This window comes from Prosopis cineraria, unplaced genomic scaffold, assembly GCF_029017545.1.
Source record: "Prosopis cineraria cultivar Desert tree isolate PC_DT_omini unplaced genomic scaffold, ASM2901754v1 PC3, whole genome shotgun sequence".
Taxonomy (NCBI): Eukaryota; Viridiplantae; Streptophyta; class Magnoliopsida; order Fabales; family Fabaceae; genus Prosopis; species Prosopis cineraria.
The window spans coordinates 46,438,234-46,452,217 of NW_026555334.1; the positions used below are offsets into that span (position 1 = coordinate 46,438,234).

Consider the following 13,984-nt stretch of genomic DNA (forward strand, 5'->3'; position numbering starts at 1 on the left):
GGCGTTTTCATTTCTTACCGTTCGATCACGCAGTATCTGGGTAAGAAGATAAAAAACGCTGTTCAACCGAACTCATCTACGGCTGGCATTGATCTGGTTGGCATTCTTTGTCAGCGTTTCACGCGTTCTCATTATTGTTATTTTTCTTTTATATCTTTAAAAAATAATAATATTTTCATTCAATTCAATTAATTTTTTTTTTTACCTGTACAATTTAATAGCGTTCCAAATCCTATTTTTTCCACTAAATGAAAGCTCACGTTTTAAACACGTTCTTCGTTAAAATTTTAATGCAACAAATAAATTGCCATAAAATTAAAAAATTAATCATGGATTCTACATTTATTGAGATGATTAGAGTTTTTTTAGATCTATATTTATTGCGTTGGCAAAAAAAAAAAGATTATATATTCATTAAGTTTTTTATATTTATTGAGAATATTTTTCACCTGAACAATTATATCAAGAATTATATGACACAAAATGATAAATTTTGAACAAATGTTTTTTAAACAGACGTACTATTTGAAAACATTAGACGATGATGCTTATATATATGTACGGAATTTAAGACGGTCTCCCGAGTTCGGTAATTATTTATAGGTATTATATTCAGGAAAAAATAAAGAAACAAATACTTTTTTCCATAGTTGTTAAATTTTTAAAAATTATTTTTTGTTTTTAAAAACAGAAAAAATTTAAAATTTGTTTAGATGCGTATTTTTCATTTAATTGTTTATAAAACTGTTTTTATTTTTTATTTTTAAAAATAAAAAATAGAAGCAATTGCAAGTTGTTTTTTATTTTATCTTTTTTTTATTTTTAAAATATACTACATTTGATTATTGAAAAATATAATTATCTTGATCAATTTTTATTATTAATTACCACTATTATCTGTTTATATTCATCATTATCAGTTCATTTTTAATTTTAAAATTATTTTTTAATTAACATAATCAAAAAACTTTTCATGTTATTTTGTTTTGAAAATAAATTTTAAAAATATATTACAAAACAGTTTTTAAAAACAAAAAATAAGAATAGAAACTAATTTTTAACTTATAAAGTGGTATCAACTTATTCATAAACTTGAATTAGATATCAATTTCATTTAACTCGTAATTTTACCTTTGAGTTTATGTTTTTTATATTTCTAACTTATAAAATTATGTTAAATAATTCATAAACTCATATTAAATATAAGTTTGATTAAACTTGTTAAGCTCATTAATTTTTTTTAGTCAAGTGAGTTAAGTATATACTATAAAAAATTCAGTTTATAAAAATTATAGAACTTGATTCAATGAAAAAAAACTTAAAATGGAAAAACTAATATTAATAAAAAAGAAAACAAAATACCTAAAATAAGTTACCCTATTTAAAAATTTTTATATTTTGTATATGATACTTTATCAATGTAGATGGATTTAATTTTAATAATTTATATTTTTAATATATTTAAATTAAAATGCAATTATATTTTAAATTATTATTTGTTACTAAAGGTAAACTCTTACAAATTTAGTATGTGAGTTTACTTTTCTATTACAAGTTTACTTAAACTTGCGAGTTTAATAACCTTGCTCTATTCTTTAATATAAGATAAATGGAATCAATAAATTTCATGTTTATTAAAAAATATTAGTTGCAATTTTGAAATTATAAAAGAATTATAAGTTTTAATTTTACCTTTTTTGGTAATTAATGACAGTAATAAATCATTGTTTATAAATCCAAGTGACAATAAATAAAAAAAAGATAAAATGGAAAAACATAGTAATTACCTAATTTCATTAAAAAAAATTCCAAATTTCGTCCCAGGGACACATTAAAAAGTAACGGCATCGTTTTATGACAATTATTGGATTGATCATCGAAGAGGGTATCAGTTGGCAGAACGACAATTATTATGAACAGAGAATGGATTATTGAAATTGTGAGCTGGTGTGAACAACGATAGCCTCTTTGGTCGCGACCAAGCCCCCCTTGCTTTCCGTTGTAAAACGATGAGATCACGTGTCGTATCAAAAGTCGGAGATGAATCTTAATATTCATATTCATGATGTTATAAATAGCGTGTCATTTTTTATGAACTTCAAGCTATGCATGGACATAGAGATGAAACTCGCGGGACAATTGTTCATTTTGTTCCTCATTATCATCCTCCACTGGTTACAGATGCGCATGAGGAATAGCGACAGTACAAAAACGCCATGCTCGTAGCAACCCGATACCGAGTTGTGACTTGCGACCAAGGTCTTGAGTGAACAATCGATGAAGAAATTAAATAAGGGGACAAAACAAGAGTACATTTTATCAGCAGAATACAAGAGAAGATTGAGCAGCTTAGATGCATGGCGGTGCTGGATTTTGGTGGCTGGAGTAAGATTTTTCTTTTGCTACGCTGAAAGAACAATTAAATGATGCTATAATGTAAACAACACTTTGTTTCAATGAAGGATTTGTGCTTAAGGTGGCCAGCCCTATGTGCAGGGATTCATTCACTTTATTCATGTTCTTAATTATATGGGTATTCCACAGCAAGCCATCTTTGAAAAGAATCTCTCAACCACCGGATTCCAAACCAGAAACAGCTTCGACTTGTAATAATCATCCACTACGTCGTTTCTCCATCGTCTCTCGAGGGGACGAAATTAGCCCATCACGAATGCATCAGATTTTGGGAGAACTTTTATTTACAACATTGCAAAAATTTAAGTATTTGAATATATTATCTTCAAATCAGGGACGTATGAAGAAGTTTTGAGGCATAAAGCAGAATTATTAACTAAACCTATGCATAGTAATGGCTCCTTTAAAAAAAAATCATATATTTTATGTCATTTTTCTAACCTTTTGAACTACAAAATCATATACTATTAAAGTTTTGTAATATAATAATTTTTAATAAAAAGCAAATTTAATTCGACTCAGAAATGAGAATTGTTGTTAGCAAAGTTCTCTCGTTCCATCTTATATATGACAGTAATATGTAAATATTAACGTTGATATGGGTTGACAATAATTTTTAACATAAATATATAATTAAGATTAATAATATCAATGATTAAGATAAAACTAACAACAATAATAAAATTTATAAATAAAATTTTGAAGAGGTTTAAGGCTGCCCGCCTTGAGTATCATTATTTCTTGTTAGTATGTCTCGAAACATTGCATTCCCCATAAAATTATCACCAAGATCCTCTCCAATCGCTTACGTCAGTATACTAACAATCTTATTGGAGATTCCCAATGCAATTTCATCCATGGTCAGCAAAGCAATAATAATATCATTATTGCTCAAGAAATTATTCACTCCATGAGGAACAAAATCAGGAATAAAGGTTTCACAAATCTTAAGGTTAATCTTGAAAAAGTCTTTGATAGACTTTCATTGGATTTCATCAATGACACTCTATTCCATTGAGCTGAATAACCATCTTAGGAAATTAATCAAAGTCACCATTTCTACTTCATATATGAGAGTTCTTTGGAATGGCGAACCTACAGAAGAATTTACTTCCTCTCGTGATATTAGACAAGGAGACCCTCTTTTTTCTTATTTATTTATCCTTTGTATTGAACGTCTTAATCACTACATTCTCAGTGATAAAAATGAGTAAAAGCCAATTAGACTTACTACTAATAGGCCTTCTATTTCTCATTTATTTTTTGCTGGTAATTTGTTCTTCTTTACAGAGGCTTCCATTAACCAAGCCATGATTATCAACCAATGCCTCTCTAACTTTTGTGATGCTTCGGACCAAAAAGTTAACATCGAGAAGTCGAAGCTCTATTGTTCTAGAAATGTTAATATCAATAGAGCTACTTAGATCAGTTCTGAATTAGGCACTCCCTTCACGGGAAACCTTGGCAAATACCTTGGTATCCCTCTTATCCATGAAAGGACATCCAAGCTTACCTTTGCCCCTTTACTTGACAAAGCGTTCTCTCACCTTTTTAATTGGAGAAGTCGTTTCCGCAACATTGCTGGCAAAGCCATCCTTATTAATTCTATCCTTTCGGCCATTTATGCAGACCATGCTGTTGCGTAATAATGTCTTGGTTGAACTTGAGAGAAACTCTAGAAATTTTCTTTGGGACTCTTATGACGGACACAAAAAACCCATCCTCTTTCTTGGAATTGTGTTACCCTAAAGATATCTAATGAGAGTCTTGGCATCAAAAAGCTTAAATTTCAAAATATTGCTTTTATCATAAAACTTTACTGGGGTCTCATCACTCAACCTAATCACCTTTGGGTCAGGATCCTCCGTGACAAATATAAATGTCTTAATGCCACTACTCTTATGGTGTATAAACCTAGCTTCTCCTCATTCACTTGGAATAGCATATGTAAAGTTTGGGATCAATTCATGGTGCACGTTGGTTGGAAAGTTGGTAAGGGTGACCAAATTTCATTTTGATACAGTAAGTGGTCCCCTCTTTCAAAACCTCTTGTTAAGTATGCTTTTCCTAGTGCTAAGCACTCCATGAAAGAGTTTATGATCTTCACAACCCCACAGGAGGATGGAATTTTAACCTTCTAAATTGTCATCTCTATCCTGAGGTGATAAGACAAATTGCGCTGGTTTAACCACCTAATCCTAGTGGTGGTGGTGATGTACTTGTTTGGAGACCTTTTTCAGATGAAAATTTCTCTATCAAATCTGCTTACAAAGCCATGGTCTCTCAAAAGGATTAAACTAATGACAACATTTGGTCTAAGATTTAGAAGTGGCCTACTAATGAAAAAAATTAAGTACTTCCTACAGAAAGCTACTTGGGATAGAATCCTATTCAACTCCAATTATATCGAATGGAATGCCCATTCTCAACGCATCTACACCTTTGGTTGTAACTCTCCAAACTCTTTTATTCACATTTTGAGAGATTGCATTGAAGCTCACAATATTTGGATTAAACTTGTGAAACTTTCAAAACTTAATACCTTCTTCTCCCTTTCTGTAGAGGACTGGATGTCTTGGAATGTGAAAGTCAAGGTGGGAAACCTAATTACAAGAAGGATCCCTTAACAGAAGCTATCTGGAAGACACGCTGAAAAAAGATTTTTTCTAAGGATACTATTTAGGACATTGATATTATCTTCTCTAGTACCCAGCAAGTTGTTAATGACATGAGACTTCAATCAAAATTTAACATTTTTAACCGTGATGGAAAAAGATTTAAAGCACGTTGGAGACCTCCTGATCCAGGTTGGATTCGCCTTAATGTTGATGGAGCTATCAGTTCCAATGGAGCTGCATCCTATGACAGAATCATGCGTGATGACAAAGGTAACTAGATCAAGGATTTCTCTGAATACCTTAGCTATCACTCCACCACCACAGTTGAACTTTTAGCCATCCTTGAAGGACTTCAGCTTTGTTGGAATATGTAGGTTTCTAATATCAACATATATTTTGACTCTATGAAAGCCCTTTCACTCATTTAGCATAATCTTTCTGACAATCATCCTCTCTCTAAAACTATCAATAAAATCAAAGAATTTGTCATGAGAGATTGAATCATTACTTTCAACCACACGTTTAGGAAAGTGAATAGTTACGTCAACTTTCTTACTCACCAAACCTCTCAAGATAATTTAGACCTCATCATTTTTAATCATCTGCTGCTGGGATGCAGATCCCACTTGGAATTTAATTTGTACTCTTCTCCGGCACGAGTTTCCCGTGGCCTTGTATTAAAAAAAAAAAACATTGCATTCCATATAAAAGAATATTTGAATATATTATCCTCAAATCTAAATATCACCCATGAAAAAATAACTGTTTATATTTCACCGACAAAAATAACTCAACATGTCATTCCTTTATTTATGGCATGAAAATATCTTGTTCCGAAAAAAATTTAAGAACGTGGTTTGTTTCTTGTGCAATTGTCATATTATGCCACCGTCTCCTGAGACAATGAAAAGTATTTTGGTATAATTTGATTCTTTATCACTAAATTTTCAATAATATCAAATGAATGCTTTTTATGATTAAATATTACAATAAAGGCACGCGTCTGAATTTATTTTTATTATTGTTCCACTGACGATGAAATATGGCAATAAAATTCATTTTTTTAAGATTATGAATTATCATTAAACAACACATCTGAATAAAGTATAATGTCAAAACGAATGCTTTTTATGATTTAATATTACAATAAAATTCATAAGAAAAAAATTAAGTTATAATGCCAAGACAAATTATTTAGATATTTTTTCTACTATTATATAAAAAATAAAATCATCACCACAAGAAAGTTTGTATTTTTTTTTTTAAGAAATAAAAGGTTGTCAAAATGAAGTCCGGAATTAAATTTTAAGGCATTGATAGAAGATGCGGGACCAAAGAGAAAGTAGAGACTTAAGTGCAGCTTCAGCAAAGGAGCATTTTCCTAAAGATTCTAATCACACTCGAGCTCTCCTCCGTTATAACTGTTACTTACCCATTTTAATTGAATAATCATTATAATAAGATTCCCAGGTATGATAATCACGGTAAGTCTTATTTGTCATGGACTGTACGTCACACCAAAATATCCGAGGATTAAATTCTCTTAACCAAGCTTAGAATTCGAACATCATCATGCAAGCGAAATCAAGCTCTCGTGCAATTTCCATGCACTGGGCCAGCTCTTGCACAACTGCCAACAATCACCCTCACCACGATATGCAAAGATCCAGTATTTGAATTCTCAATACAAAGAGCATTAGCACGAACGTCAGTCATTACCAGCGACAGCTGCCTCGTCCACTTGACGTAACGTGCCGTCCCAACGCCTGATTTCTCCAACAAGACATCATCTTATTTTATGCCCCTGGAGGAGACGAAACTAGAGCAAGATAATGTCCCTCAATCACACTGCCACCTGTCAGCCAGGTGAATTCCAGGGCCACCCGGAGTTTGTAGTCTGCCATGACATGACAGACCTGAAGGCCAAAGCATTACTTAAACATTTCTCAAGCATACATAAAATTTTGATATTCCCTCGTAGTGGAAGTTTTCTTCGCAGGGAAATACGCATGTCACCGATTTTGCGAAGGCATTCGCTCTGACCCGTGTCTTAATCGAAATCCTAATGATCTCACACTTGGGTCTGACCCGCCATGAGGCTGTGGTACGCTGCCCAACCGGACTCTCTATCAACATGGTTTGACGACAAGGAAGTCAAGGGATCTCTTTCCCATGCACGGAAGCGACTTGGTAGATGGTTTTCTTCTTGAAAACTGCGTCCTGTTGAACCTGGGGGAACGAGAAAGAAGCCGCCTCCTTGGTCTGGTGATGAGGCCACCGGTCCTAGCTGTGCTGATCCTCTATGACTGCTAGATCGTCGGGTTCCCGAGGCAATAGGCGTCCGCATGACTGAATTACCAGGTTGGTGCTGTTGATAGTACGCCTGAAGAGCCTGGACCCTGTCACGTGCCCGAGCATTGCTTCCTGGATAAGGGGGGATCATTGACGAAGCAGCAGCTGAGCTCCCAGCTCTAGCAGCAGAACTGCAGAAATTTACACGCATCAGATGTCTATGGGCCCAGAATTTGTTTTGTGCGTGTACCAATTACTTACGAGAGGCTACAAAACTGAACATGAGCATATCAAGTCACATTTGAGCATATCTTTTATTTCTAATCACGAATGAGGTACCTGTGCCCAACAAGAAAAGGATGCATAAAAGATCCTGATCTTGGAGTATCCAAACCACCCCTGGCTGGCCTTTGACTGGCAGGTGATATGGATGGCTGATCAGCAGTACCCGGACCACTGCTGGCTGTAGAGAAAGGCGATGAATGGTGTTCCCAACTGTGATAATGGAGATCCACAGCAGGAAAAGTGTAGGAAGCTGGCATGTCATTGGGCAAAGATGGGCCATTCCAGGGGTTGGTAAAGCTAGAAGAAGCATCTGAAACCGTTCCTGCAGAGTTGGACGAAGACGGATGTATTGGTCCAATGTACGCAATATATGGACAGGGATGACTAGCAGATGCTGTATGTTCGGCGAATATGGCATGTTGTCCCACTATATCATGATCTGCATCCCACCATTCCAGTCAAGATAGCATATTCAGTCAAATGCAAGCTTCAACTACAACTAAAAGGAGATGCCGATACAGAGGAAAAAGGATCTTACATGCAGATGATGAAAATTCCCCTTCCCTGGAAAAAGGAGCACAATATTAAAGAGACTTGACAAGTAGCTAATAATCCCCTAGAAACATGGATTCTAGTTCTGTATTTTAAATTCCCCCCCCCCCCCGGGGCTTTTTTTTTTTTTTTTCTTTCGAAGGCAGGCAACGTAGAGTATCTGTAAATTGAAAGCAATAAACACAGATAGAAAAAACAACTGGACAATGCAAAAGGTCATCTTATTTTTCATACATCATCATAGAATGTATATCTAAATCTAATAATTGCAAAACTACTATAAAACACTGCCAAATATAACCAGAACTGATTCTTCCATATCAATGAGCCGTGTAATTTAGGGGTCTTTGAAAGGAAGAGAGTTTAAGTTAAACTTTTTTCTCCATTAAAATCTCAAGACAGCAATACTTTATGTAGCTTCTAAGGAAACGCCTTTTCTATTTCTATCAATGCTACTGGCTTCAAAATCACGATTCAAAATCATACTAAAGAAAAAGGCAGCCCTGGCAACTACCCAAAAAAAAAATAAATAAATAAATAAATCTCAAACACAGATCTTAGTCTACAAACTTAATAGATATTTGTTTACGATCATATTATGGCATGATATTAGGCTACTCAAAAGATGGAGGAAGTCGGGCCAAGCTACCAAACGGACACCAATGAACTCCAAAAGACTGCCCAAAAAAAAAACAATAGAAGTCAAAATGATAAGTAGAAGATATTCCACACACATACAAGTAAACCCTATCATTTCGACAATCATGTACTCATGTTTTAAACAAAAAAGGAAAAGGAAAAGAAACATGATGTAACTTTTTGACAGTGCCAAAAGAACATATGTACGTTCTGTCGTTTTCTTTACGAAAACACAATTTTTGAAAGAACTTCAAATCAGTTTGCAAATTAGGGGCAGTCAAGATGTAATCTGATCTAGAAGTGAATCCTGATTTGAATCTTATAAAACCTTTTCTGCACTTTGAATTGAAGTGAAACAATCTCTTTGTGCAACCTAGTGTATTCTTATTTCAATTAGAAGTTCCTAGATGGAGCTATTTTACCTTACGTCTTACATAGAAAATATTTCTGAGAATCAGTTTGGTTTTATACAAGGTAGATCAACTACAGAAGCGATTTATCTACTAAGGGGATTAATGGAAAAGTATCGTTGTAAAGATAAAGATCTATACATGGTTTTTATTGATTTGAAAAAAACTTATGACCATATACCAAGAGAAGTGCTTTGGAAAGCGTTGGAAAAAAAGGGAGTACGGATTGCTTATATTAAAGCCATACAAGATATGTATGAGGGGGTAAAAACTAGTATAAGAACGCCTAGTGGTCAAACAAAGGATTTTTCTATAAAGATTGGACTACATCAAGGATCATCTCTGAGTCCTTATTTGTTCAACTTGATCTTAAATGTTTTGAAAGAACATGTTCAAGGGAAAATTTCGAAATGTATACTCTTCGCGGATGATATAGTTCTTATAGCAGAGACAAGAGAAGAGGTTAATTGCAAACTTGAGTTATGGAGGATGACATTAGAGTCGAAAGGTTTTTGTCTGCGTAGAAGTAAAACGGAATATTTATATTGTAAATTTGGTAAAGGACTATTCGACAATAATTTGGAAGTGAAATTGGGAGATCAAATTATACCTCAAGTGGAAAAGTTTAGATATTTGGGAGCCATTATTCAAAATGATGGCGAAATCAGTGGAGATATTTCACATAGAATTCAAGCTGGGTGGTTTAATTGGAGAAAAGCTAAAGGAGTTATTTACGACCGTAAGGTGCCTAATAAACTTAAAGGAAAGTTTTATCACACTGCTATCAGACCGGCAATGTTATATAGTAGTGAATGCTGGGCTCTAACGGGACAACAAGAGCATAAAGTTGGAGTAGCAGATATGAGAATGTTACGATGGATGTGCGGACATACACGTAAAGATAAAATTCGAAATGAGCACGTATGCGAAAAAGTGAGGGTGGCACTTATTAAGGAAAAAATGGTAGAAAATCGGTTGAGATGGTTTAGGCATGTACAAAGAAGACCAAAGGAGGCACCAGTGAGAAGAGTGGAACATATAACTTTGAGTCCGATTAAGAGAGGTAGAAGAAGGCCTAAGAGAATACCCTTGGAAGTTGTTGAACGCAATCTCTTAATTAATAATATTCCTAAAAGCTTGATAAATGATAGAGCACAATGACGTTTTGCAATCCATGTAGCCAACCCCACCTAGTGAGATAAAGGCTTGTTGTTGTTGTTGTTGTTACATAGAAAATATTTCTATGTACTCCATTTCAAATTACATGAACAATCATTAGCATTGCTAGGGCACATGCCAGTATTTATATTTAGTCATTTGAGAGTCTCTTTTATTAGTTTTTTCAGTTTCAATAGCAAAAAAAATGGTGAGGTCGTTATAAGACAAACAGAGATGCGTTTATAGACACAGATGAGAAAGAACAAAACAAACATAAGTTGTTAAAGAGAGACACATTGCTACCAATTAGGAAGGCAGTGTTTTCATCAACTTCTGGAAGAGTAGGCATATCGAGGGAAAAAAATACAATATACAAAACGAAGAACACAAAAAGAAAAATAAATTCGTATATGTAATGCTATTTTCATAACAACACATAGAAAACACATGCCACTAGCATGATTAACCAAGAAATGGAACTTGAAGAAAAAATAATGTGAAGTTTCTTTGCAAGCAATAAAATACAACACAGGAAAATAAGAGCACCAATAACACTATTAAGAACCAATGATGAAGAAGATAGAGACCACTACCATTTCGGAGTAGCTAAGATCATAAAGGTCCTCATCATGTGCCCAATCATCCATGCTTAATTCTGGATATGACCTAGAGCCATTAGCATAAAGCCACTGGCCTTTCTCAATCTTCCGACAGTTCGGACATTGCATTGCCCCTTTAATATTGAACGCTGAACCAATGCAATCTGAAAGGTTCAAAGCATATCATCATTAGCAGAAGAATATGATGCAGGTATTATCACGTCAGAAATTCAATTCTAAGAAATTACACGTGATCTTGTAATATAACAGTGCTTTGATGCTTTCCAAATTCTAACAGTTATATTGCACTTCTTTAATTCTAAGAAATGATTCCTTTTATATTGCAGTGCTTCGATGAAGGATTGCAGGTTCAAAACCCATCAGATTTGTGAACTATTGGAGGTTGGTTGGCTGATGCTGGTTGAACACCAAATGTTAGCGATAGTGCAAGCAGGAATGTTGCAAAGATCAGCATGAGCAGTCAATGCATCACTAATGATTCAATTTTGGTTATGAAGGTATTGTTCATAGGTCAGATCTTGGTGTAAAGAGGAAGGTTGCATTTTTTTTTTTTTTGGATTGTACTTTGGTTAAGAAGCTTCTCTATGTGAATATATTTGATAAACCATGTGTTCTCTAATAAAAAGGAAATTAGGAATCATTGGTCCATGCCCAATTGGTTCATTTTGTCGCAAAGAGGGTAGCAATGGCGTCCCTGGCAACAATAACCAGATCTTTTTTTCTTTTAATTTTTTTTAAATTGTGAAATGGAGAAAAAATAGTGAGAAAGAAGAATGAGTAAGCAGAAGCAGAACGGGGATATAGATGATTAATGATAAAGTTGCAGAGCATCATCAGGAAGAAGAATGGGGAAGAGAGAAAGATTAAAGTAGTAATGTCTTATTGCATTTTAAAACTTCCATTCCATTATTCAAATAAAAACCATTTTTTTGCAAACCAAACAAAAACCATCTCAGCATTCCATTGATTTTTTCTGCCATAGCAAACATACTTTTAAAATCTCGTTCCATTCTCTAGTCTGTTCTCTTTCCCATTACCTTTTCTGTTGCCATTCCATCAAAAAACATTCCAGCATAGCAAACAGACCCTTATTCTCTCTCTTTCTCGCTCCCCCTGTTCTCCCCATTTGGCTTACATTAATTTGGCATTAGAGCTTAGTCCCTCATGCTACTTGCACGTTTCCATCCCTGGAAATTCACCAAAAAACCTCACTGGAAACTTAGAATTCAAGTCTGTCATACCATATCCCATAGTTCCAGGTTCCAGCCATCAAATCAACCAACAGACAACACCAACAAGAATGGCCAGACCCAAAAGTTCTGTTATTGGCACCACCTGCACACAACACACGCCAAAAGAGCTCCCTATAGGTGGCTTTCACAAGCCACATGTGCCTACATGCTCCAACCCCAAGGCTTTCATTTATTTAGACTTTTCTTGCACTTTTCCGACTCTAGTCCATCAACAAGCAGCACCATTATTGCTAGGTTTTCTTGAATTCATTCCATTCATTAATTTTATTGTTGGGTTTTCTAAAGTTTATTTTGAATTAGGCTTTATATCGTCTCCTTTGATTTTAAATTAGTTTGAATTATCATTATTTTATTATTTCCATCTACAGCTCTAGAAATAGCCCTGGAATTTCTCATTTGTCATACCTTATAGTTTACAGTATTTGATTGAGATTATCTTGTACCTTGGTTTCTGCTGCTCTGTTATAGACTACATCTCATGTCAATAATGGGATATCATTTCTAATCTTTTTTATCCCAGAAATTCTCTTCTTAGGTTACCTACACACTGTTTACTCATGAACACATGTTCCCCAATCTTGTCAAGTTCGATAAGCACAAGTCTGTATATACTTCTAAAATCTAAACAGAAGTCAATTGCATATGTTGGTGAAGAAAATAAATGAATTTAGCAACTTATTACAACATTCAAATTTCAAAATCTAAGCAACTAAGTCTAACAACTAACAAGACCCAGATTATTTCCAGCTAACATGCCCATAGATGATATGCTGCCAGGATTGAAGTTCAAACCTTGAAACCCAACATGGATGTTTATAATCTATTCTGAAGTTAGCTTTAACACGAAGAGACAATCCATCATGACATCAAATGACATGTACAACAAACAGAATGACAATGTCGTACAAATGTCATGCTTGCCTGAGATACCAAAAAAAAATACAATAGCCCAATGTTATGTAGGCGTCCTAAATCCAACAAGGAAGAGAGCCATTGAGCAGAACAGCGAACAACTGCCATGCTTAGCTGACATTTTTGTTTCTGATCTCTCCATCCATGATAAAAACTCAAATTAGATTTCAACAACTCCAGTCCAAATAATTCCGATTGGCACAGTGATAGTTCCTTAATTTTACTATGATGCCATTCTTGTTGAACAACCAAAAAAAAAAAAAAAAGACAAATTGTAAGCCCATTGCATACGTATTGCAAGCTCAAATTCCATGAATCCGGAGAGTGAAATAAAATAATTCCCAGCTCCGCCAAAAATTTACTTACCCAGATGAAATTGGTGCCCGCATTGAAGCTTGGCCCACGATCTATCTCCATTATCGGCAACAGCCTCGAGGCATATTGAACAAGACACTGAACCAAAGGACTTGCCTCCAGCGCCAGCATCCCCGTCGCCGTCATCAACCACCGCATCATCATCGATTCCAAGACCCATCACAAAACGGAAGCTTCAAAACCCTAATTTTGCAAACGGAAATAACACGGTTTAATATTTGCCTTCCCTCCGTCTCGGTAGGGATGTAGACCGAAAACACGCAATATGCCAGGAAAACGAGAAAGTCGACAGCTGAAGCTGAGATCTAAATTGTTCCAGCCGAGGAGGAGGATGAAGATCGCTTTGGTGAGGAAATGCAATCTGATTGGAAACAGGAAAAATCTGCTCCGTCTTCCTCAATTGATCGCGTTATCTCGGCGTCTTCATTTGTTACCGTTGGATCATCTAGGTAAGA

The 13,984-nt window shown here is 34.7% G+C and overlaps 1 protein-coding gene across 1 annotated transcript; it reads right to left on the reverse strand.

Annotated features, from left to right (window-relative positions):
* Positions 1-6,504: 6,504 nt before the first annotated feature.
* On the reverse strand, positions 6,505-13,984 carry LOC129305795 (E3 ubiquitin-protein ligase RFI2). Its single transcript, XM_054945892.1, is given in 7 exon segments — positions 6,505-7,122; positions 7,125-7,516; positions 7,665-8,049; positions 8,149-8,174; positions 8,781-8,839; positions 10,963-11,132; positions 13,521-13,984. Coding segments are annotated over 7 exon segments (1,278 nt in total). The 5' UTR covers positions 13,690-13,984; the 3' UTR covers positions 6,505-7,045.